At 36.2% G+C, this 25475-nt stretch overlaps 1 protein-coding gene across 3 annotated transcripts in view; it reads left to right on the top strand.

Moving 5' to 3' along the window:
• The window catches only part of CCDC85A (coiled-coil domain containing 85A), a 207004-nt gene extending 182630 nt beyond the window's left edge, over nt 1–24374 (top strand). For 2 of the 3 annotated variants that reach the window (XM_061156291.1, XM_061156290.1), the window contains one exon: nt 23312–24374. In XM_061156291.1, coding sequence (XP_061012274.1) covers nt 23312–23361 — 50 coding nt within the window. In that variant the 3' untranslated portion in view covers nt 23362–24374. Of the gene's footprint in view, nt 1–12303; nt 12439–15489; nt 15610–23311 lie in introns of all 3 variants that reach the window. The other variant, XM_061156292.1, reaches the window with a different exon arrangement.
• The last annotated feature ends 1101 nt before the right edge of the window (nt 24375–25475 follow it).

Raw genomic sequence — 25475 nt, 5'->3', positions numbered from 1 at the left:
AGACCCCAGTTCAGACCCTGGGTCAGGAAGATCCCCTGGAGAAGGGATACACTACCCGCTCCAGTATTCATGGGCTTCCCTGGGTGGCTCAGACAGTAAAGAGTCAGCCTGCAATGTGGGAGACCTGGCTTCGATCCCTGGATTGGGAAGATCCTTTGGAGCAGGGCACAGCAACCCACTCCAGTATTCTTGCCTGGAGAATCCTATGAACAGAGGAACCTGGTGGGCTATAGTCCATGGGGTTGCAAAGAGTCAGACGTGACTGAGCGATTAAGTACAAGTGTTGTGCCACCCAGATCAAGCTCCACATTATTCCCAGAACAATCTACCAAACCACATCAGGTCTTGTCATGCAGCTCATGCCTCATCATAGAATAATATTTCAAATCCTTTATATGTTATAGAAGGTTCTTCATCATCTCACCTCTTGCCGTTCATGTCAGCCTCATTTCTTGCTACCCTGTCCCTAATGTTCTAGCCTCACATTCTTCTGAACAACTTCCTGTTTCCCTGAATGTGACAACTGCTTAAAATTTCAGGTTGTCTGAATTGGAGCTCCTCACCACCTCAACTGTGACGTCACAGACCTCAGTCTTAGACATTGTTTGGCATGATAAATGAGTCATAGCAGGCTAAGTCACTTCAGTCATGTCCAACTCTGTGCGACCCATGGTCCACAGCTTGCCAGGCTTCTCTGTCCATAGGATTCTCCAGGCAAGAATACTGGATTGGGTTGCTGTGCCCTCCTCCAGGGGATCTCACTGACCCAGGGATGGAACCCATGTCTCTTATGTCTAACCTGCATTGGCAGGTGAGTTCTTTACCAGTGGTGCCACCTGGTCAATGAATGAATAGTACCTTCTTGAATCCTTAGCTGGGAACTTGTGAATACTTATAGATTGACTGGCCTATAGATTGACTTAATGAAGCTGAGAATAATACCTCTTTTGATAATAACTTTTTTTATATTCACCGTTTGGTGTTTGGCATTATACAATGATTTTGATGGAAATCACCATATACTTTGGATGCCTCCATAATGTCTTATTTCTACTTTTGGTTTGCTAACCATTCCTAGTAATCTTTTCAGTTACTTTTTTTCCCCCTTTAACATATTTGAGCTCACTGCAGCTTTAGAAATAGAAGGAAGTGATTAAGATTTTCAGAATAAATTAATTTTGCTCTGGCTAATAAGAAAAAAATAATAGAAATTTAGTCTATATTTAAATTCTGATGAATCAGAAAAAAGAATGGAAATTTAGTCTGTGTTTAAATTCGGTAGACATCACAGAAATGTCAGTTTTATTTGTTTCAGACCATTTTGGCACTCTAGAAGTATGCTTTAATGACTCAATAAATCGTTGAGTACCTACTAATTACAGAGTACACAGACACACAATTAAAGCATTTACACAACTACTTCTGAGATGATAGAGGAAAAACCCACTGTCCTGCACATAGATTTTTATTATCCATTAATATATTAAGTTTATTGAGCAGCTTCTATGTGGAGATAGGATACTGGTTATTATGATTATAGAGATAATAAAAGTCAAGTGCAGTGACCTTAAGGAGCTCCATGATACATGAAATATTACTATCAAACGGGACAGGGCTATGAACAACAGTCTTATGAGCTCACCTTGCAGTGAGCGGTCAGGGTAATTACACCTTCTGTCAAACCATGAGAGTCCCCATGAACATGATTTGTTCGTCAGAGTCAGGATGAAAGCAAACTATTTCAACACCTGTTCCAGAATAAAAGAAAGAATGTGAATAAATATGAAGGAACCAGAATCAAGAGAGTGACATCCAGGATCACACCAGTATGAAATAAGAAAAGCATGGGATCCAGAAAACTATCATGGGAACTGCAAACCCAGAGAGCAGAAAGCTAGAATAGGAAATAGACTACTCTCTAAATAACTGTGTTGAACTGGAACCGTATTGTATTTCATTTATACCATGACTCACATAGTACTCCAAAGTGAGTTGCTAACAATTCTCAACAAATTCATTAGGTGACTTCATCAAATCTCAAGTCTCAAAATCTTTGGAAAATTACAGCTGCAAGCTTTATGTAACTGTTGTGGCCTCAATTCTGGGTCTGGAGTGGACAAAGTCCTTGGGCCCACAGCTGATGTTCATCTGGTATGTACCAGTTCTTCTGCATCAGTTATTAACATGCTTCTATTCTGACCTCCTCAAGCCCATGGGTCAGTCCTGATGCTCCCTAGGATCTACAGGATCTCCTTGCAGCCCAGGAGCTAAAGGATGCGTACCTGGAATAGAAGACCTTCAGGGCCCCAAGCCAAAAAGAAAAAACAAAGTCACTACAAAGTGTAAATTACTAAGAACAAGCGGCAGGCCAACAGTTCATGTCTTAATGGATATTATCATATAGTAGAAGCTCATATGAGCTACTCTTAATAATCTTTTAATTGACAGCACTTAGGAGAGTCCTAACACGTAGCAGGGGCTTAGTAACTGAGAGCTGTTATGATTCAGAGGCACCCTCAAGGAGTCTTCTTCCTATTGAGGAGACAAACATGTTAACAGACTTAGCTACATCTGGAGAGAGTGGTCCGTGTTCTAGTCCAGTGTTCTCTGATTCCTCTCTGCCTATCACAGCGTGATCTCATCTGCCCTGGGATGTCGTTTCATGTGTCAGAGCCCTCATTTCTATTTGTGGGCAATTTTATTCTTTCTTGGTGTGACTACTTAAAGTTAAGGGCAGAATCTTTACCTTTTGTTTTGCTAAGTAGATTCATTTTCTCGCATAATGTCCACAAAGCACCTCTGCCAATTTTACTCTCTGTGGGATTGGTGTCTCTGTTTTCAAGGCGCTGCAGCGTGTTGTCTCTCTCCACTCTGACAGTTCCTTGTCCTCTGGACTGCTGCCCTGAGCCTGCCCATTCTGTGTGCTATTTCTGCTAGTGTTATTACAGTAGGATGTATCAGGTATTTTTAATACTATGCCTTTTGTTAGAAAGAGTAATTTGCTTTTGGGGGGGGGAGGTGGAAATAAAGATGTCTTTATACTTAGATCACTTGAGGTCTTAAGCTCAGAGAATTTCCTTTAAAATCATCACAGGCTCCATCACAATCTTGTGGGCAACTTGTCTTCACATGCAAAATTCAGAGATTCACTACGTTCACTACATTCAGATTTCTCAACCTGAGACTATTGACACGTGGGGCTGGATAATTCTGTTGTAGTGGGCTGTCCCTATCCTGAGCATTGTCAGATATTCAGCAGCATCCTTGTCCTCTACCAACTAGACTCCTATTGAAACTGCCCAGCTTTGACAACTAAAAATATCTGTAGGACTTTTTGCCAAATATCTCCTTCTGGGGGCCAAATCACCTCAGGTTGAGAACTGCTCTAAATAGTAAACATGTGAAAGTAGATTGACAAACAAGTTATAAAATGTGTTGACAAGCAAAGATAAAACATTTGTGATAATGACAGCAATTACTTAGCACTTACTGTGGGCCAGGCATTGTTGTAAAGCTCTTTTCATGTAAGTAACCAAACCTGTAGACTGATGCTCCATTGTAGCATTACTATCCACATTTTATAGACTAGGAAACTGAGGCACAGAGAGGTCATGCCTCTGCTAAGTATCAGATTAAGACTCTGAACCTAAGCATTGTGATCCTATAGTCAACAATACAAAATTACTGCGCTTTTCTTTCAACAGAAATTTCTTGGAATCGAAATGTACTTGGCATCATATGGGATATTATCTTTGGTAGGTGCTTAGTAAATACATGTGAAATGAAAAAATGAATATCTGTAAATCTAGGAAATTATCTAATATTTTAAGGTAGTATTGAATAGATTCTTTAATTTAAATAAGAAGTACTTTTCTGTGAATACAGGTCAACTATTATCTATTAGACCAAAGCAGAGGGTCTCTTAGCAATTCTAAGTCTATTCTCAGGAATCTGTTGGAAAAGACTTGTCAAAGTGACCTTTAAAATCTCTTCTTATCTGAGCATTTGTTTGTGTGCTGTTGCAGTATTGCAATATGTCAGAATGAAGACTGATCAAACTGAGCAAAATATTATTTCCAAAGCATCTGCTCTTGCCATATAATAAGGAAAAAGATAATTCATCCTCACTCTTAAACTAGGCATGCATTTTCATGAGGTATGAGGCGCACAGTCTGATAATTTGACCTAGCTTCAGGATTTATAAAAAATTAAACATCTTTAACTAACAGGAAACCACTTTAGCCGATCAATCTTCAGGCTTTCATAGTTGGCTTTCTGTAATAGGTAAGGGGGCTGGACTCTAATGTTTGTTACAAATGCTTTACATCTGATTTATATCAAAGTGGGAAGCATGTATTTATGATAAAATATAAAAACATAATATTCTCCTATTCTTGTTAAAGACTTTTAAAAAATGTACTTCAATGAGGCAAAAGACTGGAAGCTTCTAGAGTGTCAGTTAAATATAATTTTATTAGAACTAGTAAAATATAACCATAAAATAGCAAGAAGATAATCACAAAAGCTTTATCTTGCTAGTTCTCTTAAATGTCACATCGTGAATTGCAATAATTTTCTTCCAGGACCATAAGTAAGAAGTATTCTGGGACAGTAAGTATTTTCTTTGTGTTTAGATGATCTTTTAAAAATTTGAATGGTTTTATATTTTTTCCTTGATTTCAAAGGTCAGTTATTTTAAGGACAAATAATAGAAAGTATCCCAGATATCATGTCATAAAAAAAGGGTAGTAGGGACTTCCCTGGTGGCCCAGTAGTTGGGACTCTGTGCTTCCAATGTAGGGGGTGTGGGTTCAGTCCCTGGTTATGGAACTAGGATCATTCATGCATGGTTACCATATCTTTTGTATACATTCATCTGTCAGCACTAAGGTTGCTTCTGTATCCTGGCTATTGTAAATAATGCTGCTATGAACATTGGGGGGTATCCTTTTGAATTAATGTTGTTGTTTTCTTAAGATATATATTCAGGAGTGGAATTGCTGGATCCTATGGTAGTTCTCTTTTTAGTTTTTTAAAGAACCTCCATACCATTTTCCATAGAGAATTCATCAATTTACATTCCTAGCAACAGTGCACAAAGGTTCCCTTTTCTCCACATTCTCACCAGTGTTTGTTAGTTGTAGTCTTTTTGATGATAGCCTTTCTAACAGATGTGAGCAGGATGACCTCTTTGTGGTTTTGATTTGCATTTCTCTGATAACTAGTGATGTTGATCATCTTTTCTTATGCCTGTTCACCAACTGTGTGTCTTTGGAGAAATGTCTATTTAGGTCTTCTGTCCATTTCTTAGTCAGATTTTTTTTTGATACTGAGTATTGTGAGCTTTTATATATGAGCTTTAAAACTCATATGTATATATATGAGTTTTATATATATATATGTGAGTTATATAAATATATATGAATTTTAAATATTTTGAATATTAACTCCTATTGGGCATATAATTTGCAAATATTTTTTCCCATTATGTGTCTTTTTATTTTGTCAGTGGGTTCCTTTGTTGTACAAAAGTTTTTAAGTTTAATTAGGTCCCATTTGTTTATGTTTGTTTTTGTTTCCTTTGCCTTAGGAGACAGATCCAAAAAAAACATTGCTGCTTTATGTCAAAGAGTGTTCTGCCCATGTTTTCATCTGTTATGGTGTCTGATCTTACATGTAGGTTTTAATCCATTTTGAGTTTATTTTTGTATATGGTGTAAGTAAATGTTCTAATTTCATTGTTTCACATGTAGCTGTTCAGTTTTTCTCAGCACCATTTATTGAAGAGACTATCTTTTCCCCATTGTATATTATCAACTCCTTTGTCATAGATTGATTGACCATAAGTGTGTGGGTTTACTTCTGGGCCCTCTATTCTGTTCCATTGATCTAAGTGTCTATTTCTGTGCCAGTATTATACTGTTTTGATTACTGTGGCTTTGTAGTATAGTCTGAATTCAAGGCACATGATAGCTCCAGCATTGTTCTGTTTTGTCAGATTTCCTTGGCTATTAAGTCTTTTGTGGTTCCATATAAATGTTAGGGTTATTTGTTCTAGTTCTGTGAAAAATGTCACAGATATTTTGATAGGGATTGCATTAGGACTGCAGATTCCTTTGAATAGTATGGACATTTTAACAATATTATTTTTTTTTTCCAATTCATGAACACAGGATATATTTCCATTTATTTGTATCATCCTCAATTTCCTTCATCAGAGTGTTATAATTTTCAGAATACAGGTCTTTTACCTCCTTGGTTAAGTTTACCCCTAGGTAGTTTATTCTTTTTGATGCAGTTTTAAATGTGATTGTTTTCTTGCTTTCTCTTTCTGATAGTTCATTATTAGTGCATAGACAAGCAACAGATCTGTGTATAAATCCTGTATCCTGCAGCTTCACTTAACTTACTGGTGAGCTTTAGTAGTTTTTTGGTGATGTGTAGAATTTTCTCTGTATAGTATCATGCCATCTGTAAACAGTGACACTTTTATTTCTTTCTTTTCAATTAGTATTTTTACTTCTTTTTCTTGTCTGATTGTTATAACTAAGACTTCCAACACCATGTTGAATAAAACTGGCAAGAGGGGAAATCCTTATCTTGTTGCTCAGCTTAGGGGAAATGCTTTTAGCTTTTCACCCATTGAGTATGATGTCAGCTATGTCATCATAGCTGACACATTTAGGCTATGTGTTTTTTTTGTTTGTCTGTTTTGGGTGGTAATTTTAGCTTATGTTATGTTGAGGTGTGCTTTGTTTCCTGATCTAGGGTATTTGTTTATAATAGTAGAATTTGTGACTTTTATAATGAGTACTTACCACATATTAAGTGATCTGTAATTTACTTCTTATACGTCTGGATGTGCAGCATTCCTTTGCTATTAACAAAAGAACAATGTTAAATAATATGCAAAATACTAAATAAATGCTAAATAGAATACTAAATACTAAATAATTTTCAGGTTAACTGTATATAAAGTAGTTGATGAGTACACAGATTTCAATAGCAGGGTCATTCATGCATGCTTTTTAGGAAAAAAATGAATTTGAATTTTTGGAAAACTGAAGAAAACAAAGCAAAATAGAATTCCTTAGAAAACAGGAAATGACTTTGTTAAGGTGTTTGGGAATTGTTCTCCAAATTCATGGATAGAATTTGGGTGTCCCCACTTCAGGTTCTGAATTTGCCAAAAATCACTCCAACCAGAATTACTGATGATTTATATTCTGTGAATCTGTCTTCAAAAAATAGCATGATTGACAACTGTAGAACTAGCAGAAAACCTTCATTATATTTTACTTGAAGGTCAAAAATGATGGCCAGTCCAGAATACATTTTTCCAAGACCTGATTTGAAACAAGAAAGTTGCTGAAATGAGTAGAAAGTCAATAATCCTGATTCTAAAAGAGTACCTTTTCCTTTAAAATGATATCTTCAAGGAGTTTATTCATTTGTGAAAATCTGGCCCATATCAGCTCAGTTCAGTTCAGTTACTCAGTCCTGCCCAATTCTTTGCAACCCCATGGACTGCAGCACTCCAGGCCACCCTGTCCATCACCAATTCCCAGAGTTTACTCAAACTCATGTCCATTGACTTGGTGATGACATCCAACCATCTCATCCTCTATCATCCCCTTCACCTCCTGCCTTCAATCTTTCCCAGCATCAGGGTCTTTTCAAATGAGTCAGTTTTTCACATGAGGTCACCAAAGTATTGGAGATTCAGCTTCAACATCAGTTCTTCCAATGAATATTCAGGGCTGATCTCCTTTAGGACGGACTGGCTGGATCTCCTTGCAGTCAGTCCAAGGGACTCTCAAGAGTCTTCTCCAACACCATAGTTCAAAGGCATCAATTCTTTGGCACTCAGCTTTCTTTATAGTCCAACTCTCACATCCATACATGACTACTGGAGAAACCATAGCCTTGACTAGACGGACCTTTGTTGGCAAAATAATGTCTCTGCTTTTTAACATGCTGCCTAGGTTAGTCCTAACTTTTCTTCCAAGTAGCAAGCGTGTTTTAATTTAATGACTGCAAAATCACCATATGCAGTGATTTTGGAGCCCCTCAAAATAAAGTCTGTCACTGTTTTCACTGTTTACCCATCTATTTCCCATGAAGTGATGGGAACAGATGCCATGATCTTAGTATTCTCAATGTTGAGTTTTAAGCCAACTTTTTCACTCTCCTCTTTCACTTTCATCAAGAGGCTCTTTAGTTCTTTTTCACTTTCTGCCATAAGGATGGTATCATCTGCATATCTGAGCTTATTGTTATTTCTCCCGGCAATCTTGATTCCAGCTTGTGCTTCATCAAGCCCAGCGTTTCACATGATGTACTCTGCATATAAGTTAAATAAGCAGGGTGATAGTATACAGCCTTGACATGCTCCTTTTCCTATTTGGAACCAATCTGATGTTCCATGTCCAGTTCTAACTGTTGCTTCTTGACCTGCATACAAATTTCTCAGGAGACAAGTCAGGTGGTCTTGTATTCCCATCTCTTTCAGAATTTTCCACAGTTTGTGGTGATCCACAAAGTCAAAGGCTTTAGCATAGTCAATAAGGCAGAAATAGATGTTTTTCTGGAACTCTATTGCTTTTTTGATAATCCAGTGGATATTGGCAATTTGATCTCTGGTTCCTCTGCCTTTTCTAAAACCAGCTTGAATATCTGGAAGTTAATGGTTCATGTACTGTTGAAGCCTGGCTTGGAGAATTTTGAGCATTACTTTACTAGCATGTGAGATGAGTGCAATTGTGTGGTAGTTTGAGCATTCTTTAGCATTTCCTTTCTTTGGAATTGGTATGAAAACTGACCTTTTCCAGTCCTGTGACCACTGCTGAGTTTTCCAAATTTGCTGGCATATTGAGTGCAGCACTTTCACAGCGTCATCTTTCAGGATTTGAAATAGCTCAACTGGAATTCCATTACTTCCACTAGCTTTGTTTGTAGTGATGCTTCCTAAGGCCTACTTGACTTCACATTCCAGGATGTCTGACTCTAGGTGAGTGATCATACCATCATGATCATCTGGGCTGTGAAGATCTTTTTTGTACAGTTCTTCTGTGTATTCTTGTCACCTCTTCTTAATATCTTCTGCTTCTGTTAGGTCCATACCATTTCTGTCCTTTATTGTGCCCATCTTTGCATGAAATATTCCCTTGGGTATCTCTAATTTTCCTGAAGAGATCTCTAGCCTTTCCCATTTTATCATTTTCCTCTATTTCTTTGCACTGATCACTGAGGAAGGCTTTCTTATCCCTACTTGCTATTATTTGGAACTCTGCATTCAAATGGGTATATCTTTCCTTTTCTCCTTTGCTTTTTGCTTCTCTTCTTTTCACAGCTATTTTTAAGGCCTCCTCCGAAAGCCATTTTTCTTTTTTTGCATTTCTTTTTCTTAGGGATGGTCTTGATTCCTGTCTCCTATACAATATCATGAACCTCCCTCCATAGTTCTTCAGGCAGTCTATCCAATGTAATCCCTTGAATCTATTTCTCACTTCTACTGTATAATCGTAAGGGATTTAATTTAGGTCATACCTGAATGGTCTAGTGGTTTTCCCTACTTTCTTCAATTTAAGTCTGAATTTGGCAATAAGGAGTTCATGATCTGAGCCACAGTCAGCTCCTGGTTTTGTTTTTGCTGACTATATAGAGCTTCTCCATCTTTGGCTGCAAAGAATATAATCAATCTGATTTCGGTAATGACCATCTGGTGATGTCCATGTGTAGAGTCTTCTTTTGTGTTGAAAGAGGGTGTTTGCTATGACGAGTGTGTTCTCTTGGCAAAACTTAATTGACCTTTGCCCTGCTTTGTTCTGTACTCCAAGGCCAAATTTGCTTGTTATTCCAGGTATTCCTTGATTTCCTACTTTTGCATTCCAATCCCCTGTAATGAAAAGGGCATCTTTTTTGGGTGTTAGTTCTAGAAGGTCTTGTAGGTCTTCATAGAATCATTCAACTAAAGCTTCTTCAGCATTACTGGTCGGGGCATAAACTTGGATTATCATGATACTGAGTGGTTTGCCTTGAAAATTAATGGAGATCATTCTGTCATTTTTGAGATTGCATCCAAGTACTGCATTTTGGACTCTTGTTGACTACTATGGCTACTCCATTTCTTCTAAGGGATACTTGCCCACAGTAGTAGATATAATGGTCATCTGAGTTAAATTTACCCATTCCAGTCCATTTTAGTTCTGTGACTCCTGAAATGTTGATGTTCACTCTTGCCATCTCCTGTTTGACCACTTCCAATTTGCCTTGATTCATGGACTTAACATTCCAGGTTCCTATGCAATATTGCTCTTTGCAGCATTGGACTTTGCTTCTATTACCAGTCACATCCACAACTGGGTATTGTTTTTGCTTTGGCTCCATCTCTTTATTCTTTCTGGAGTTATTTCTCCACTGATCTCCAGTACCATATTGGGCACCTACCAACTGGGGAGTTCCTCTTTCAGTGTCCTATCATTTTGCCTTTTCATACAGTTCATGGGGTTCTCAAGGCATGAATACATATATTGCCCCCTTTTATGAGATTAATCCTCTACAATCTGCTTTGAGTATGTTTAAAAAGAACCTTTTACAAGATACTGAAAAATTTGCTATTGCATGTTGTCTCAACTTTCTGAAAATGAAAATAAATGACTGCTTCTTCTAGTAGGCTTCTAACTGGTCATAGATATTACCTTAGTTTTCATGGTTATTGTAATAAGTTTTGTTACAGTGGAGAGGCATTGGGATTTAATCTCATTCCACATTAAATACAAATGAAAGAAATTTTTATGTTTTATTTGGTTGTTGGATACAAAAAACGTGAAATCTGTGAGATGTGTAAGTCTTGGAGAGAACCAATTTTAGAATATAGAGCTCATTTGTGGAAAAAAAACAAAAAAAAACAAAAACCTGCATTCATTGCTAATTATAATCCCAGGAACAAAACTGTGCAGATTCAGAGGGGGGGTGACTTTTCAGCCATCCACCATATTATAAATTGTTGGATATAACTCTTTATGATGGATATAGACACTGACATATGAGATGATTACTGAGAGAGCAAAGTTTAAATTCATGTTGCTTTGAGGAAATGATCATTGTGGTTCAAATGCAAATATATGATTTTCTCTGCTATATGTGAAGAATATGTGTGACTTTCTTACTTAATAGGTAACTCATACTTATTTTGTAGACTCAGAGAAAATTTTTGTGAGTACCAAATGCTGGTCGACATTGCTCCCTTTCTGATTTCACTTCATACCATGGTATATTTTCTTTATTGTTCGGCCTCCAAAAGTCTGAGAAAAGTAAAAATTAGACCAGTGCTGTTTACCATAAAGCAAATAACAGATTAATGAGAACTAAAAAATTAGTTTCTCATTTTCAGTCTCCTAAAATTAACTTAAATGTTTGGACACTGGAATTTTTAGACTATATTTGCAGGTTTTCTATATTTCAAAAATTGCTTATTATTCTTTAGGACATAGCATTCTTAGAAGGTCTTAGTGAAAGTTGGCAGGGAAAGGAAATTATGGACAAATGAGTTCATTTTGTTTCTGTTCATTTTAATAAAATTACAGTTTGGTCATGGAAAAAAACCTGAAATTTAGGGATGAAAACTCTTTGTATTTTCTTTTTATGTCAGTTATGTGATAGCTCTAGTTATAACCAGTACAGAAACTTGGGAAATGACTGATTAATACAAATCTTGATAATTATGTATATGCCCCATGTAAAATAGTTTATTGCAATAGTGATCTCTAAGTTCATTATATGCTCCTCAGTGTATAGAAATTTTGCTGAGAATTTAATGCAGTGTCAGTTTTTCTGAGTATTGAATATATCTACCCAACTTGTGTTTCTTAACATAAGGTCTGAGTGCTCCCAACTGCATTTTAATAATTTCTAAGTTATGAAGTTATCACTTTAAATACTTAGAAGACCTTATGTTAATTCTCTATTTCTCACAAATAAAACCAACAAAATTAAGTTGTATAAATAGCTTCCTCTTTTTTTTTTTTTTTGGTAGAATTTTGGCATTATCATCTATCTTTTTGATAGCTTGAGAATTAGTTATACCTCTGCCCAAAACTTTAAAAAAAAAAATCAATATTAGCTCTTACATACAGGACTTCATGAGTTTTTTAATGTTCTCCCTTGTTAGAGGTGCATGTTACAGCTTGCCATTGTGGTCATTGTGGTTCATTTCATTAAGCTTCTTGTTCTATCTGCTTTCTTGAGACTTGGGAAACAGCATTTTTCTGAGTGATTGTACTATATTGTTCCAAATATAAGGCCACCCAGAATAGAAGGCAACCTCCAACTAGAAACAGCTCAAATATGGAGAAAGGCTGGGGGCCCAGAGCCCGGCGGGTCTTGCAGTGGTGGCAAGGGTGCCGAGGAATAGGACGATGCCTGCCCACTCTCCCGGTGAGTGAAGATGAGTCAGCTGCTGATTTGCTTGTGCATAACCAGATGGATTCTGTTGCTAGCGGAAAAGTTATACTGGGGGGAGAGAACAAGTCTGCACACATGAAATAAAGTCACTGTGTGTCCAGATCCAGGGAGGGAAGGCGGGAATTGAGTCTTTTATCTTCTCAACAGTCATCTTCAGTGCTTTTCCCCCTGAACCTGGAGGTGAAAGTTGAATAACCCCAAACATTGAAGAAGGAGAAAGGTACCTGCACCTTTTTTTTGAAAAGGGGTTTAAAGTTAGTGACCATGAAAATGAACTGTTAGACACCAACAGAAGTGTCAAGACCAGCTCAGAAAATTATTCCTTGCCCTTTCAAACTTACCGCTGACCCAAGAGGTGGTATGTACACTGTGTGTGGTCATGTGTAGCTTGAAAACAAGCAACCCCAAAGCTGGGACTCACATTTCCAATTTCAGTAAGATTTTTTTCTTTTTAAATTCCCTGTCTCCTGAGTCAGCCAAGATACAATTTAAATAAGCAGGCTAAATCTTATTGAAATAAACTCCAAGGGACTCTTTTAAAATATTTTTTGTGCTAGTATTTTACCCAGTAGCATATTTTAAAAAGTACTTCAGTGAAAATATATTATTCAACTGAGAATGTGTATTGATGGAGCCCAGAGCCTAGAGAAAGCCCAGATAAAACTCTACCAATAAGCAGTAGAAATCTAAAATTTCATTTTATAGTAACTAAATGAGATGTGACAGAAAGAATGAGGTGCTTGTTTCTGTTATAATCAAGAAAACTATTTAGCATCTATTAGTATACAACTTAACCTGCATTCAGTAACATTTGCAGCTTCACAAAAACTACATGAAATATGGACCTTTACCTTTCTAGTGATGATTAAGTCCATGACTTGCAAAGCAAATTTGAAGTAGAGCTTGAATCCCTGAATAAGTTGCCTACCACCGCCTTTTCCCCTTTCCCCCGCCCATGTAGCTTCCATTGTAGCTTTTATGATGATGGTGGTGAGACTTCTTTAATAAAAGGGTATGCCTTTCTGAATAGGCAGGACTGTCCTTAAGTCTAAACAAATGCTAAATTGCCCAAAGGATGTGGTTTAGGGAAGCTACTTATCATTGATTTCAGAAATTCTCTTAAACCAAATTACCCTGAAAGATAGAGGTCCTGTGCCCAAGGGCAAAGAAGCTAGAATTGGATATGCCTACCACATTTTGCCAGGTCTGGGATTTGAAACAGGCTGGGCAGAAAAGGAAGAATTTGAAGAGAGTTTGTTCCAGAGGGGGAAGGATCTTGCCTGACAAGTTAGATTACCATTCAGAGCAAACAGCACTGCAGTTGTGGAGCCCAAATGAGACGTGGATGTGAACTCTGTGTAATCTCAGAAACCTTTTCCAAAGAGTTCCTAAGGGTGGTACTGGTAAGGAAAGAGAATAGTAGAGAACCAGAACTTTTCAGGGAAGAGCTTCCTTTAGAACTCATTTGTTTTGGAAATATTTGATTTCCACAAAGGAAGAGAATGTCCAAATTTGTGGTTGGAGGGAGGGCATGTGCCTGTTATTAATCATCTTTAAACTTCATATAGTTTACTTTCTACTATTTGTTTTAGGTACTCTATGTCTGATTTGATTCAAATTACAACAAAACAAACCTTATGTTTTTTCCCAGAGGGGGTTCGGGCTGTGATAAATGTATGTCCTGTGTCATCACCTGCTATTAATTTCATCATTAATTGCAGTGGCAGGCAGAAGCTGGAAGGTCACCCAAATGCCATAATCCATGGCTTCCTCTCCCTGTTGGCTAGTAAGGGTGGGGGCAGGACCTGACCTGGTTGCATAGGAAAGAACATGGCCTCAGTTGGCTTATGAGATGGCAAGGACAGCCTTCAGGGACATATAGATAGAAAGGACAGTGACGAGGGAAGGGAGAAGATAGTCCCAATTCATTATAAATAATAATCTCTGTAAAAATCAATAGCAAGAGTTGTTAGCATGGTTTGTGTAAAACCCACACCTGTAACTATTGCTGTGCTCAGCTCCTCCCACCCATCCCTAAGATGCACAACATAGAAGCGCTCCTGAAGATGCTAGAAAATTAATGTCCCAGATCACTGTTGTTTCTTCCTACCGAGAATCCACATATGATGCACCTTCCATGGCTCCTTCTCAGGGGATTAGATTCATAGGATCAAGTTAAAGGGAACAGCTATTAATCTAGTAGGTGTGAAAAAATCTGCAGATTTGTTGATGGATAGAAATGAAAATCTTTCAGGCCCTAAAAACAGGAAAATTCCCACTAGACTGTTTTTGCTAGGAGGGTAGGTCACTGCTATTCTTTTTCTTTCCTGATTCATTAGTATTTTTCCCAAGGAACCCTGGAAAAAGTGACATTTTTACTTTTTCCCATTTCCTGTATGGGCGACTGTGACTTTGCAGATCAAATTAATAATGCCAAGGTTCTGACTTCTCAGCAATTCAGTTGAAAAGTCACTAAACTACAAACATGTAATGTGCAATCTGTTTTTTCATTTTTTAAAAATTCATAAAATAAGAGAATTCTTGAAGAAAATGTTGCATGTGGTTAAATCTCTTTGGGAAATGTTCCGCCATAGGTAAGGGACACCATTTCTCCAATGTGATGTATCTGCATTTTCTGAGACATATGGAATATGGCATTTGTCATGCTGAGTGAGCATGTTTAACTCAAATGTGGAGTAACTCACAAATTCCCTACTCTTGAGTATCTTTAAGTTTCAAAAATCATTCTTAAAATGTTCTTAATGGGCATTCCTTAGGGGGCATTGCTCTCTTCAGTAAATCAGAACTGGCATCTGGAAATGCATAGAGATGGCTCTTGGTTACTTTTTTTTTTTTTTTTTTTTGCTGGTCAAGCAGCAAGTGTATTCCAGTTAACAAGTTGATAGCATCTTATGACAGGCTAGAAAAAGCTAATTCTCATTTGGCATATTGAATATTGAATGACATCTCTTCAGTTATAAACGACTTTTGTTTTAATAACAAAGTTGTTGATTTTCTACTAAGGGTTCTTTTAGGTTGTCATCAGGGGCTGATGGGAGTAACAGTTCACCCAACTCTCCAGCTAGCTTCAGTGGACATACCACACCTTCTCAGCAGCCTGAACCTGTGGTACACTCTCTTAAGGTAACCAACTGTGTACAACCATTTCTTCAGTACTTCAGTTGTGTTGTGGCTTGTTCACTATAGTCTGGTAATCCTCACGGTCTCGTTTTAACCATAGATACTTTATTTTTTGACCCCTATGGTATAATTTTGTTTTTAATCTTAAGTTTTGAAGAATGATTTTAATTTTATAAACTAATAGTGGGTTTGAGTACTTATGGTTGAATTGAATCTCTGATTTTATCATTTTGTTTTGAGTAATGTGATTCATATCTACCTGCATTGAAGTTGAAGTCTGATGTGCATGTATGTGTAAAATATTGTTACAGGTATTTTCTGTGCAATGTTTGTAGCATGGACGTCTTCAAATACAGGAACTTAATAGCCAAAATAAGGAAGGATATCATATTTTTCTTTTTGCAACTGAAGTATGTTGTGCAACTTACTAAAAAAAGTTTTCAAATAAATAAAAACCTACTCTGGTCACCACTAAATAGAAATTAAGTCTTCAAACTCTAGTTAATGCCTCTTTATAGACTATTAGGAAATAGACATCTGGTTTTATTCATAAAGATATTTTATTTTTGGCTTATAATTAAGATTCTGCAATAACTTAACGAAAGATGTGGCTTAAATTTATCATTTATTTTTCTTTATCAGTAATGAGCTTTCCAATAAGTAAAATTAATAATATGCAATATAAATATTTACCTCTCTAAGAAGAAACTGCAGGCAATAAAAATCGTATTAAAAACTGAGACAATTCCTTGAAATTTCATCAGCTCCAAAGTATAAAATACTGTCCTCCAAATTATCTCTAATTCCTAACATGTCGCACAGAGTCAGACATGACTGAAGCGACTTAACATGCATGCATGCATTGGAGAAGGAAATGGCAACCCACTCCAATATTCTTGCCTGGAGAATCCTAGGGACAGAGGAGCCTGCTGGGCTACTGTATATGGGGTCGCACAGACCTGTCTTGCTTTTGCCACATGGATTTCACAACTTTTCTAAATTTGTTTTGGTTTCAGAATGATTTATCCACAGGCTGATGAGGCACTCCTATGCCACACTTTCCTTGGCATGCGAAAAAGCAAAGAAGTAGATGAGAACTTCAAAATATTTACTTGACTTGAGGATGATTGTTTTAGCAGTTGATTTAGCTCCCTCATTACATTTTGCTGTAACTTAGATAAAATGAGTGTGCTTCTCCCAAGCACTTACAGATTGCAGACAAGGGGAGGTGGTAGAACTATGCTGGGGGCCAGTGGCAATGAACGTGGTGTTTCCTGTCTCGATTGGGAAACCTCACAAAATGAACAACTGAGAGGAATTTGTGGGAAGGCACACCAGAATGAGGGGCCCTCCCTGCCTTTTGTCTGACAGCTGCTGGTTTATCAACTGGCTTGCTCTTAGCAACAGCACTTGGATACTGTTTAGTATGAACAGCATGCTAAACAAGCTGTTACTTGAGCATAAATCAGACACTAGCATCTGAAAGCACTTTAGAAATGGAAAAATGGAGTGGCTTCAAGCCTGTGGTATTGGTATCTACATATACTCCATAAATGACACAATGCCCTGCTTTCCAAACTGAAACCTGTTTCAGCCCATTGCCTTATTCAATGACAGGTGCAGTTGGAATCAGATTGGTATAGTGGGTCACACTGCCATCTTTCCCTAGATTCTCAATGCAGCTGTGGTAGTATGGCCTAAAAGGAAGGGGACGGCAAGGAAGAGCTCTTCAGTTTTCTCCATATTCATTTTCTAATTTTCATACAAAATTTTATCTTGAGAGGAAGATATTATGTTATAATCAGAACACATTAAGTGTCCCCACTTGGCTGATGGGTAATGCTGAGCAACTGAAGCACCTTGATTGGGTAACTGGAAGCTCTTGAATATAGAATGCATTTGTTTCCATGAGTTGAGACAGAAATATGTGCAAACATAGCCTCTGGGAAACGCATCTTTGGAATATCTCAACATTAAAAAAAAGTAGCCTCTTGACATGTTTTGTTTTTAAAAGCTACCAATCTAGAGCTGATTTATCTCATAAGATTTTTCTGTTCTGAAAGTAGTAGTTGAAACAGTGGCTCAGTTTCTTATCTTCTTGTAAAGTTTTAAAAATTTCTAAACTTTAATAAACTCCATGGTCATAGTTTGGGGGAAAGAGTTGTAAATCAATGTGAGGAATTAGTCCACTTGAAATATGCCACATTTTTCTTGCTTTAAAATTCATAACTATTAATTGGAGCTTCACTTCATTTAGTAGAAATTAACTGATTTGAAGTACACTTCTCTCAGGTGCATAACAAATCGAATTTGTGGGCAAATGAGCTTGTTCCAAGGAGTGCTTTAAGTTTTCTATGAATATTCATTAAGCATCATCAATAATTTCCTCTAAGTATGAAAAGAATGTGAACTGACTCTGTAGGGTTCTGCTTCAGGCTTTTAAGTGTGAATTCTCAGATGACACCTTTAGGTGTGGCCATCAGCATTGACCGTGGCAATAGAACCAAGGGGTTTAGCAGTGTTACAGTTCATTGTGGATTATACAAGAGCTTTTAGGAGAAACATTTTTTTAATACTACATCAGCGATTTGATTTAGAAGCTGATGTAAAGAAAAATAACAAATAGCACTCAAGGCCAAAGTTTTGTCTTCTTTTGTACTATATAGAGTATTGGCATGAAACTTTTAAAGACGTTTTGAACAGAATCTTATTCTCAATTCATTTAGGAATAATTTAGAGAGATAGAATCTAAAATTGTTTAAAAGCATCTCATTCTCAGATGAAAAATGAAAAATACTTAGTGTTGCTCACATATTTTCATGACTGGAGAGCCATTGCTTCTCTTTGCTTTTGTCAAAGAGCTATCTCCATAGTCCTGTCCTAGGCACCAGGAACACATCAAGGCAAGAACTCTGAGATCAGTAACATTCATGTTAAAAGTTCTTATGGGTTCCGACAAGTTTCACCTGTCACTATTATCCTTTTTAGTCATTTTTTCTATAGGCCGTGTCTACATATCATTTGGACTGTTGAGTAATATAATTAATTACATGCCAGTCTTAACAATGGAGCAAGATTTATTGACTATCTCCAAATGGTTGACAGTCAGCTTTATCTTAATGACCAAATTAACTAAATGTATCTAATTATTTTGGACATAAATGAATTCAGTTGACTATTAGTGATGCAGTAGATTGCTCTTAATGGCCATTTGAAAATCAAGTAGAATTGACTCCAGATAGCTTTCAGAACAATCAACTCTTTTAAAAGATTTTGCCATATACTAACCTACTCTGATATGCAGACATGGAAAAAAAACTAAGGTTTTTTTTTTTTTTTCTTTTTACAAAGTGGAGCTCCTTGATGATTTTTGTTCATAACTAACAAACTTTTTTTTTTCCATGTGAAATTTGCTTTTCTTTTTCAACAAATCCAGGTCTTGGATGTTCAGGAAACTATAGATCGTCAACAGGGTAAAGAGTATGAACATGACCTTAGTGAGACAGAAAAAGCTATAGTCAGAGAAATGTGCAATGTAAGTTTAATGTGCTTTATTGTGTATTCTGTGTTGAAAGCCTCATCATAGCTTAGATTTTGCTTCATGAATACCTACTTTTTAAAATGCTGGCCAAATGCCTTTATATTTTTATGTGAAAGTAAAACCAACCTTCCCTTGATTTTCTTTAGTAAATGTTATTGCAGTATTTTTTAACACAATAATCATGTAAAATATGCAGGTGAGCAAGAATCAGCCAATTCTGTGTTCCAGAATGAACTGTGAAAGTTTCTGAACAATAAATTTCCTAAAATGTTACTAGTTTTGATAAAATAAATCAGTTTCCATTTCATAATTGTCCTTAAAGAGCAGTGTTTAAAAACCTATGATAAGCAAAGAAAACGCAGCCTTCTGCAGATTATTTGTAACAATACTTGGGGAAAAAAAATCACCATCTTAATATTGGGTTGGCCATAAAGTTTGTTCTGTTTTTTCCCATAGAAACTGGAACGAACTTCTTAGCCAACCCAATAGGTAATATTTGCTAAGTTCTTCATTCATATGATGTGTGCTTCATGTCATGCCCAGCAGTATCTCAAAACAGTAAGCGATAGATATGAACTTAAGAGATGGCCACACAGAAATCTACCTATGAAATCACAGAAATACAGTGGGGAAAAAAAAAAAGACATGCTATTTTCACAATGCTTAGCCTATGTAATCATTATTGGGTTTGATTAATCTTAATTTTTGAGTCATATGCTTTGGATATATCATTTAATCAATTTGTGGAACTTACTTAAAAACTAAGTAGAATATGATGGGGAAGACATTTGTTAAAAGCAAAAATTCATGGTCAGTTATCTTAAGCTTTGATTTGAATTGGTATTCCCTTGTGCTTTTATCGTTTGTTCATTAGGATATCAAAATTGCTTAGAAATACCCTTCAGCTTTAGGCTATTAGGACCAGGTATCTGGTCCCCAAGGCATTCCTAGAATCCAGGAAATGTTAAATAAGCCCCATGGGCATGTAGCACTCTTGCCCCAGCACATACAGCCTCTTGCTTGCTTGTGTTGTCATTTTTCTTTCTTACATATCTGTTGTCTCTTTTCAAATGGTCATTGGTTCTAGATGTCATTCCTAAATGCATCATGATTGATTTGCATGATGAAATGCATCATGTCATGATTTCCTAAATGTAGCTTTTTGTCTGTTCTTAAGCTTTTCAATTTGAACACCTCCCTCAGGTAAATTTTAAAGTTCAAACATTAGGAATTGTAAAACTGGAAGGGACCATAGGAGGTTATACCTTCAGTGGTTCTCAGTCATATTGAGGCTCCTTCATAATTCAGAAGTCTGAGTTTTGCACCAGATCTTGGGCAGTCAGGGTAGAAACTCTCATTTCATACTTGAAGAAACTAAGATTCTGAAATTAAGTTACTTGCCCCAATTTGTCCTCTAATGAATAGGGAAGTCAGGCATATACCCAGATTTTCTTTGAGGACCAGTTCTTTCCACTTTCCCAATTGTAGTGAATCTAGGCACTTCCATTTTCTTTCTCAAGAATGAAAATCACTGTATCTTACAGAGGAAACCATCTCTATTGTGCTTAATGCCAGAATTTTTCTAAATAAACACAGGACTGTTTCTTGTCTCTTTTTTTGATGAAATATTTTTAGATATTAGAAAATTTATTTCTTAGAGAAGGGACCCACTAATGAATTGGATCTTGATTAGTTTTGCATTGATCTTGATTTGCCTGTATTTCCGAAAATCTTTCAAAAGGACACACACAGTGGTAATTATTGTTGCCTTCAGAAATCCAAGAGCTTTTGACTTTGGAAAGTTCTCTAGGGCATCTTTTCTGTTTTCGCCTTTGGTCACTGAAATTTGAGAAACAAAAAAAGTAAGTTAGTTCAAATCTGATTGTTAGCACTGTTATATTTGGAAACTATATAAAAGCCATAAGAAAAAAAAGTGCTGATTTAAAATATTTGTGTCACCATTGTAAGTTATATCCACATCAAGAACGCATAGCAAATATTGGAGAATAAACAAAAATACAGTTTGTGGGACAGTTTCAAAACTTCTAAATAATAATGTACATAAGATTATGAAACCTGTTAGAGGAATTATGGGCTTTTACAAAGCGTTACAGAAATGTAAAGCTTTCTCATAATGTGAGATCAGTTAACACACTCAGGTTTATATCCGTCTCTGGTATTCTTTCTGGAAATAGGTTGTTAACATCTAGATAGTCTTTCCATTTTATAGATGTTAACAACCTTTCTTCACAGCACCATCATTTTGATTAGTAAGCATGTAGTGCTTCTAGTCTCTTCCCAGCTCTACCACAAAGATATACTGTCCTCTAAGAAACAGTATATTATCTATCTTTTCGTAGTAATGGTTTTATCTTAGGTTTTTCTGTTTGGCCCTTGTCAGTTCCCTGAGAACAGCTGAGACACTTGATGGGCCGCCATCTCAGTGACCATCTCAGACACCCACTGTTCGGCTCTCTTACTTATTTAACAAGTCACTACTCTGTGCCTGTCTTAATGTCTTTGGCTTATTTCAAAGTTCTGTCTTCTCTGAGTTTCCTTTTACCATATAATTTCAGGGGTAAGGCCTATTACGTTCTACATTTGAATACTTGAAGAGGGAGTTGTGTACAAGACTTAGGAGTTGTCATCATCTAATGCCTTTTGTTCCTGATCATTTGAATCTATCCTTTGCTTCTAAACAAGATGTGAAAGCCTTCTGGGTAGATGTAATACCATTTAAGGGCTAGAAAGGGAAAGTCCATGGTGTTCCTTGGCTTCCTGATTCAGAATGTGTCCCTCTTCAGTCCATACATTGAGAAAGGACACTTTCCTCACTCCCTTGGGTACAGCCTGAACTGTTCACTGCTAGATATGCTCAGTTGTGTCCGACGCTTTACAACCCCATGGACTGTAGCTAGCCAGGCTTCTCTGTCCATGGGATTTCCCAGGCACACATATTGGAATGGGTAGCCAATTCTTTCTTCAGGGGATCTTCCTGACCCAGGGATCAAACCCAGGCCTCCTGAATTACAGGTGGATTTTGTACCATCTAAGCTACTAGGAAATTCCTTCCCAAATATTTAAGGACTGTAACTACAGTCCCTTCAAATATGACAGGACATCTCTACCACATAGTAGTGTCTGCTAACACACAGAGATGAATAGTTCCATAGGTTTCACAATGAAGGTAGACAGACCCCCTACATGCTTATGTGTTACTATGACTAGAAATCTGCTTCCCTGGAATATCTGCTCTTTTAAAACAGAAAACAAAGAAGTATTGATGAACTAGCTGGTTTGTGTTCATGTTAGAGCAGTGTAAATTTATGTGGAAGTAATCAATCGGATCATAATCCTAACAGGGAAACACTGAGAGTTATGACTGTTACTATGTGGTTTCTTAATGTAGTATATTGGTATGTCATTGTTGGATTCCGTGGTTTTACTTATTAATCTCACCCTTTGCTATTGTCCCTTTAAAATAGCCTAATTTTTAACATATTGTTTTTAGTGACTCTTGAATTTATTTTTATCTTTTCCCTGCATCTGAATGCTTTCTATTGTGGTAATCTGAGATATATTATTGGGTAGCTAAGATTTATGATAACTAAGGCCCCCCATTCTACAGGGAAAACAAGGGAAATCTACTAGTGACCCTAAGGCTACTAGCTCAGGACTTTAAACCACTACAGACAGTGAAGGAGTTTTTGTTCTTAGTTATTTAACATTTTGGTATTCCTCATTTTAGATGTATAATATAGGAACCAGGATGATTTTGCTCATATATTCTTAACTACACATTAGAATCATGTTGACAGCTTTAAAAAAAATAGATGACCCTACCTGTTTAAGAGTAATTCCTAGTGGACGCCCAGAGTTGAGGACCAGTCTCATAACCAGTGTAAGTTGGCATATCATTCTGTAATTTTGACCCTGATTGCTAAAGAAGCATAGCACTCCTGTCTGTTGAGCAGTTCTCATGATTTACAAACTTGCATCACATTTCATTTTATTTTTGAGCTCATTCGTGTGAATATTTTGTCTCTTGTCTTATATTCCTCTTTGTCCTCATAGATTTCCCCCCTTAAAAAAAAAAAAACCATACACACCCCTGTATGGAACAGGACAATTAAGATGCTTACTCTTTTTCTTCTTTTTCTTAAGGTTGTATGGAGGAAACTTGGAGATGCTGCAGGTTCGTGTCCTGGAATTAGGCAACATTTGTCTGGAAACCAGTACAAGGGACCCATGTGAGACGCACTCTCTTTCAAACATGACATCACCACTGCAAGAGAGATAAGAGAGGAAAGAGTGGATTTCCACAAACCTGGAGTAATTGTACATTGCACATATTTTCCCTCGAAAAACTTTAGTATGGCTGAAGTTGTATTTTTTGTCTCTCACTTTGATGTTCACTACAGTCCATCTTAAACAAGGTAGCTTTGAAAATCACCATTTTGGTACCAATATTTTCATTAGAACTAAAATGTTTTTGACTCTTCAGGTCTGAAATTGTAATGGGGAAACCTGCATGATTGGAAGAGTCCAGTAGAGCCTCAGTGGTTTTGATAGAATCGAATCATTGCATATCATGGTGGGAGTGTTCTACCATGTTGTTGAAGATAACAAGTGGTTTCCAGCTTCCCAAGTTGGAGAGTTGGTAACCTATTATATTTTAGTCAATAAAATACTAGTTCCTGATGCATAATTAATTTGGATGCAAGATAAGGTTAGGTTTCTTGGATTTTGTTTTGACTTTTGAGGTACTAAAATACCACATCAGTTTTCCTTACCAGCTAGAAGGGTAGCAGGACTTTGTCGAGTGCATTATCAGAGTGCCATTTACTTAAATTAATCAAAGTAAATATATCTTTTCTTTCATCTTAATGTATTATTCATGAAGACACATCTTGGGGACATATCAAGCTCCACCTTCAGTGTATTCATTAATGTTAATATTAACAATTTCAATTAAAGAACAAGCAAACAATTTTTCTAAGTGTTTCCAGCTGTGAGATGTCAATTTCTACAATTTAGTTGCTAGACATGCTGTTATATTTAATAAACTTTCTGTAAACTTTAAAATATTGCACTGCATTTATGAAAAAAGCTTTCTTAGCCTACAGCAGCTATCTTAACGTTTTATGAAACTGACGCATGTCCTTCATTATTGAAGCTAAAAGCTCTCGTTCAGATTGCTTGAGATTTGAAAAGAGGTGTGCTAGCTTTAGTTTTTCCTTATTTTTGGTATATATATATATATATATATATGTATATATATATATATATATAAAATAATAGACTGTGTGTATTGGAAATGCTATGATAGGTATTTTGTGTTTATTCAAATGCAATGATAGTTTCTTGTATGAATGTGCAAGAGGCCTCTGACCGAATGCTAACTTTATATTGTAATATAAAATTATAAAAGTAGGAATGCAGTGATTCCTAGTTTTCTTCTAAATTACTCAGATTTGATTCATAGCAGATATTCTGTTGCTCTTGTTTTTAAATGGGCTCATTACACATGTATTAATTGTCATTGATGAAGGACCTGTTACACTTTTTTGAATGTTATTGTGATGAAAAGGCAGTCCTGTTCTCAGAAAATATTTATGAATTAATTTGCTATAGAATTATCTTTCTAATTATTGTAATTGGGTTACCATTTAAGCTTTTCTTTTAAAATGTTATATATTTTAAGAATATTATTACTCTATAAAGGAAAATTGCTTACTATATTTACACCTTTTCTTGAAAAGCTTTCATCCTTAAATTGTTGTATTCCTACACTCTGAAGACATTTTAAAAAAGTTTTGTGCCTGCAGTAGAGCCTGCAGAAGCTAATACAAGGAACACTGGTCTTTTGACAAAATACTTGTGTAAATTTTGATACTGTATTAAAACTATTTTTTTAAAGTTCTAAAGTTAAAATTGAGTATCAAGTATATGTGTTCATCTTAGCAATGGTAATAAATTATTTAATCCCAGTGTTTTTTTCCTTCAAAATGTTTTCCCTAAATTGAGATTTCTCATAGTTGCTAAGTATCATATTGCTCCTGTATGACAGTAATTATAATAATATAAAACAAAGGCATGTTTAAATATGCTCTTAATGAGGGATTTAATATTTAGAGATTCCTTAATTCACTATTTTTTTAGTATAATGTAGTTAAAAAGTTTAGAATGATATTTAAGAATATTTAAAAATTAGGTATCTTTTAGTTTTAATTCATATAGATTAATATTAAACCTCAATTATTTATTATTAAAATATTAGTAGTCAGAAGGATATAAACTAGAAGGGAAGTATTAAAGAAATGGACAA

This window comes from Dama dama, chromosome 11 (genome assembly GCF_033118175.1).
Source record: "Dama dama isolate Ldn47 chromosome 11, ASM3311817v1, whole genome shotgun sequence".
Lineage (NCBI taxonomy): Eukaryota > Metazoa > Chordata > Mammalia > Artiodactyla > Cervidae > Dama > Dama dama.
Note: the sequence above shows the minus strand (reverse complement) of the source record. Positions and strands in the feature narration are given on the sequence as shown.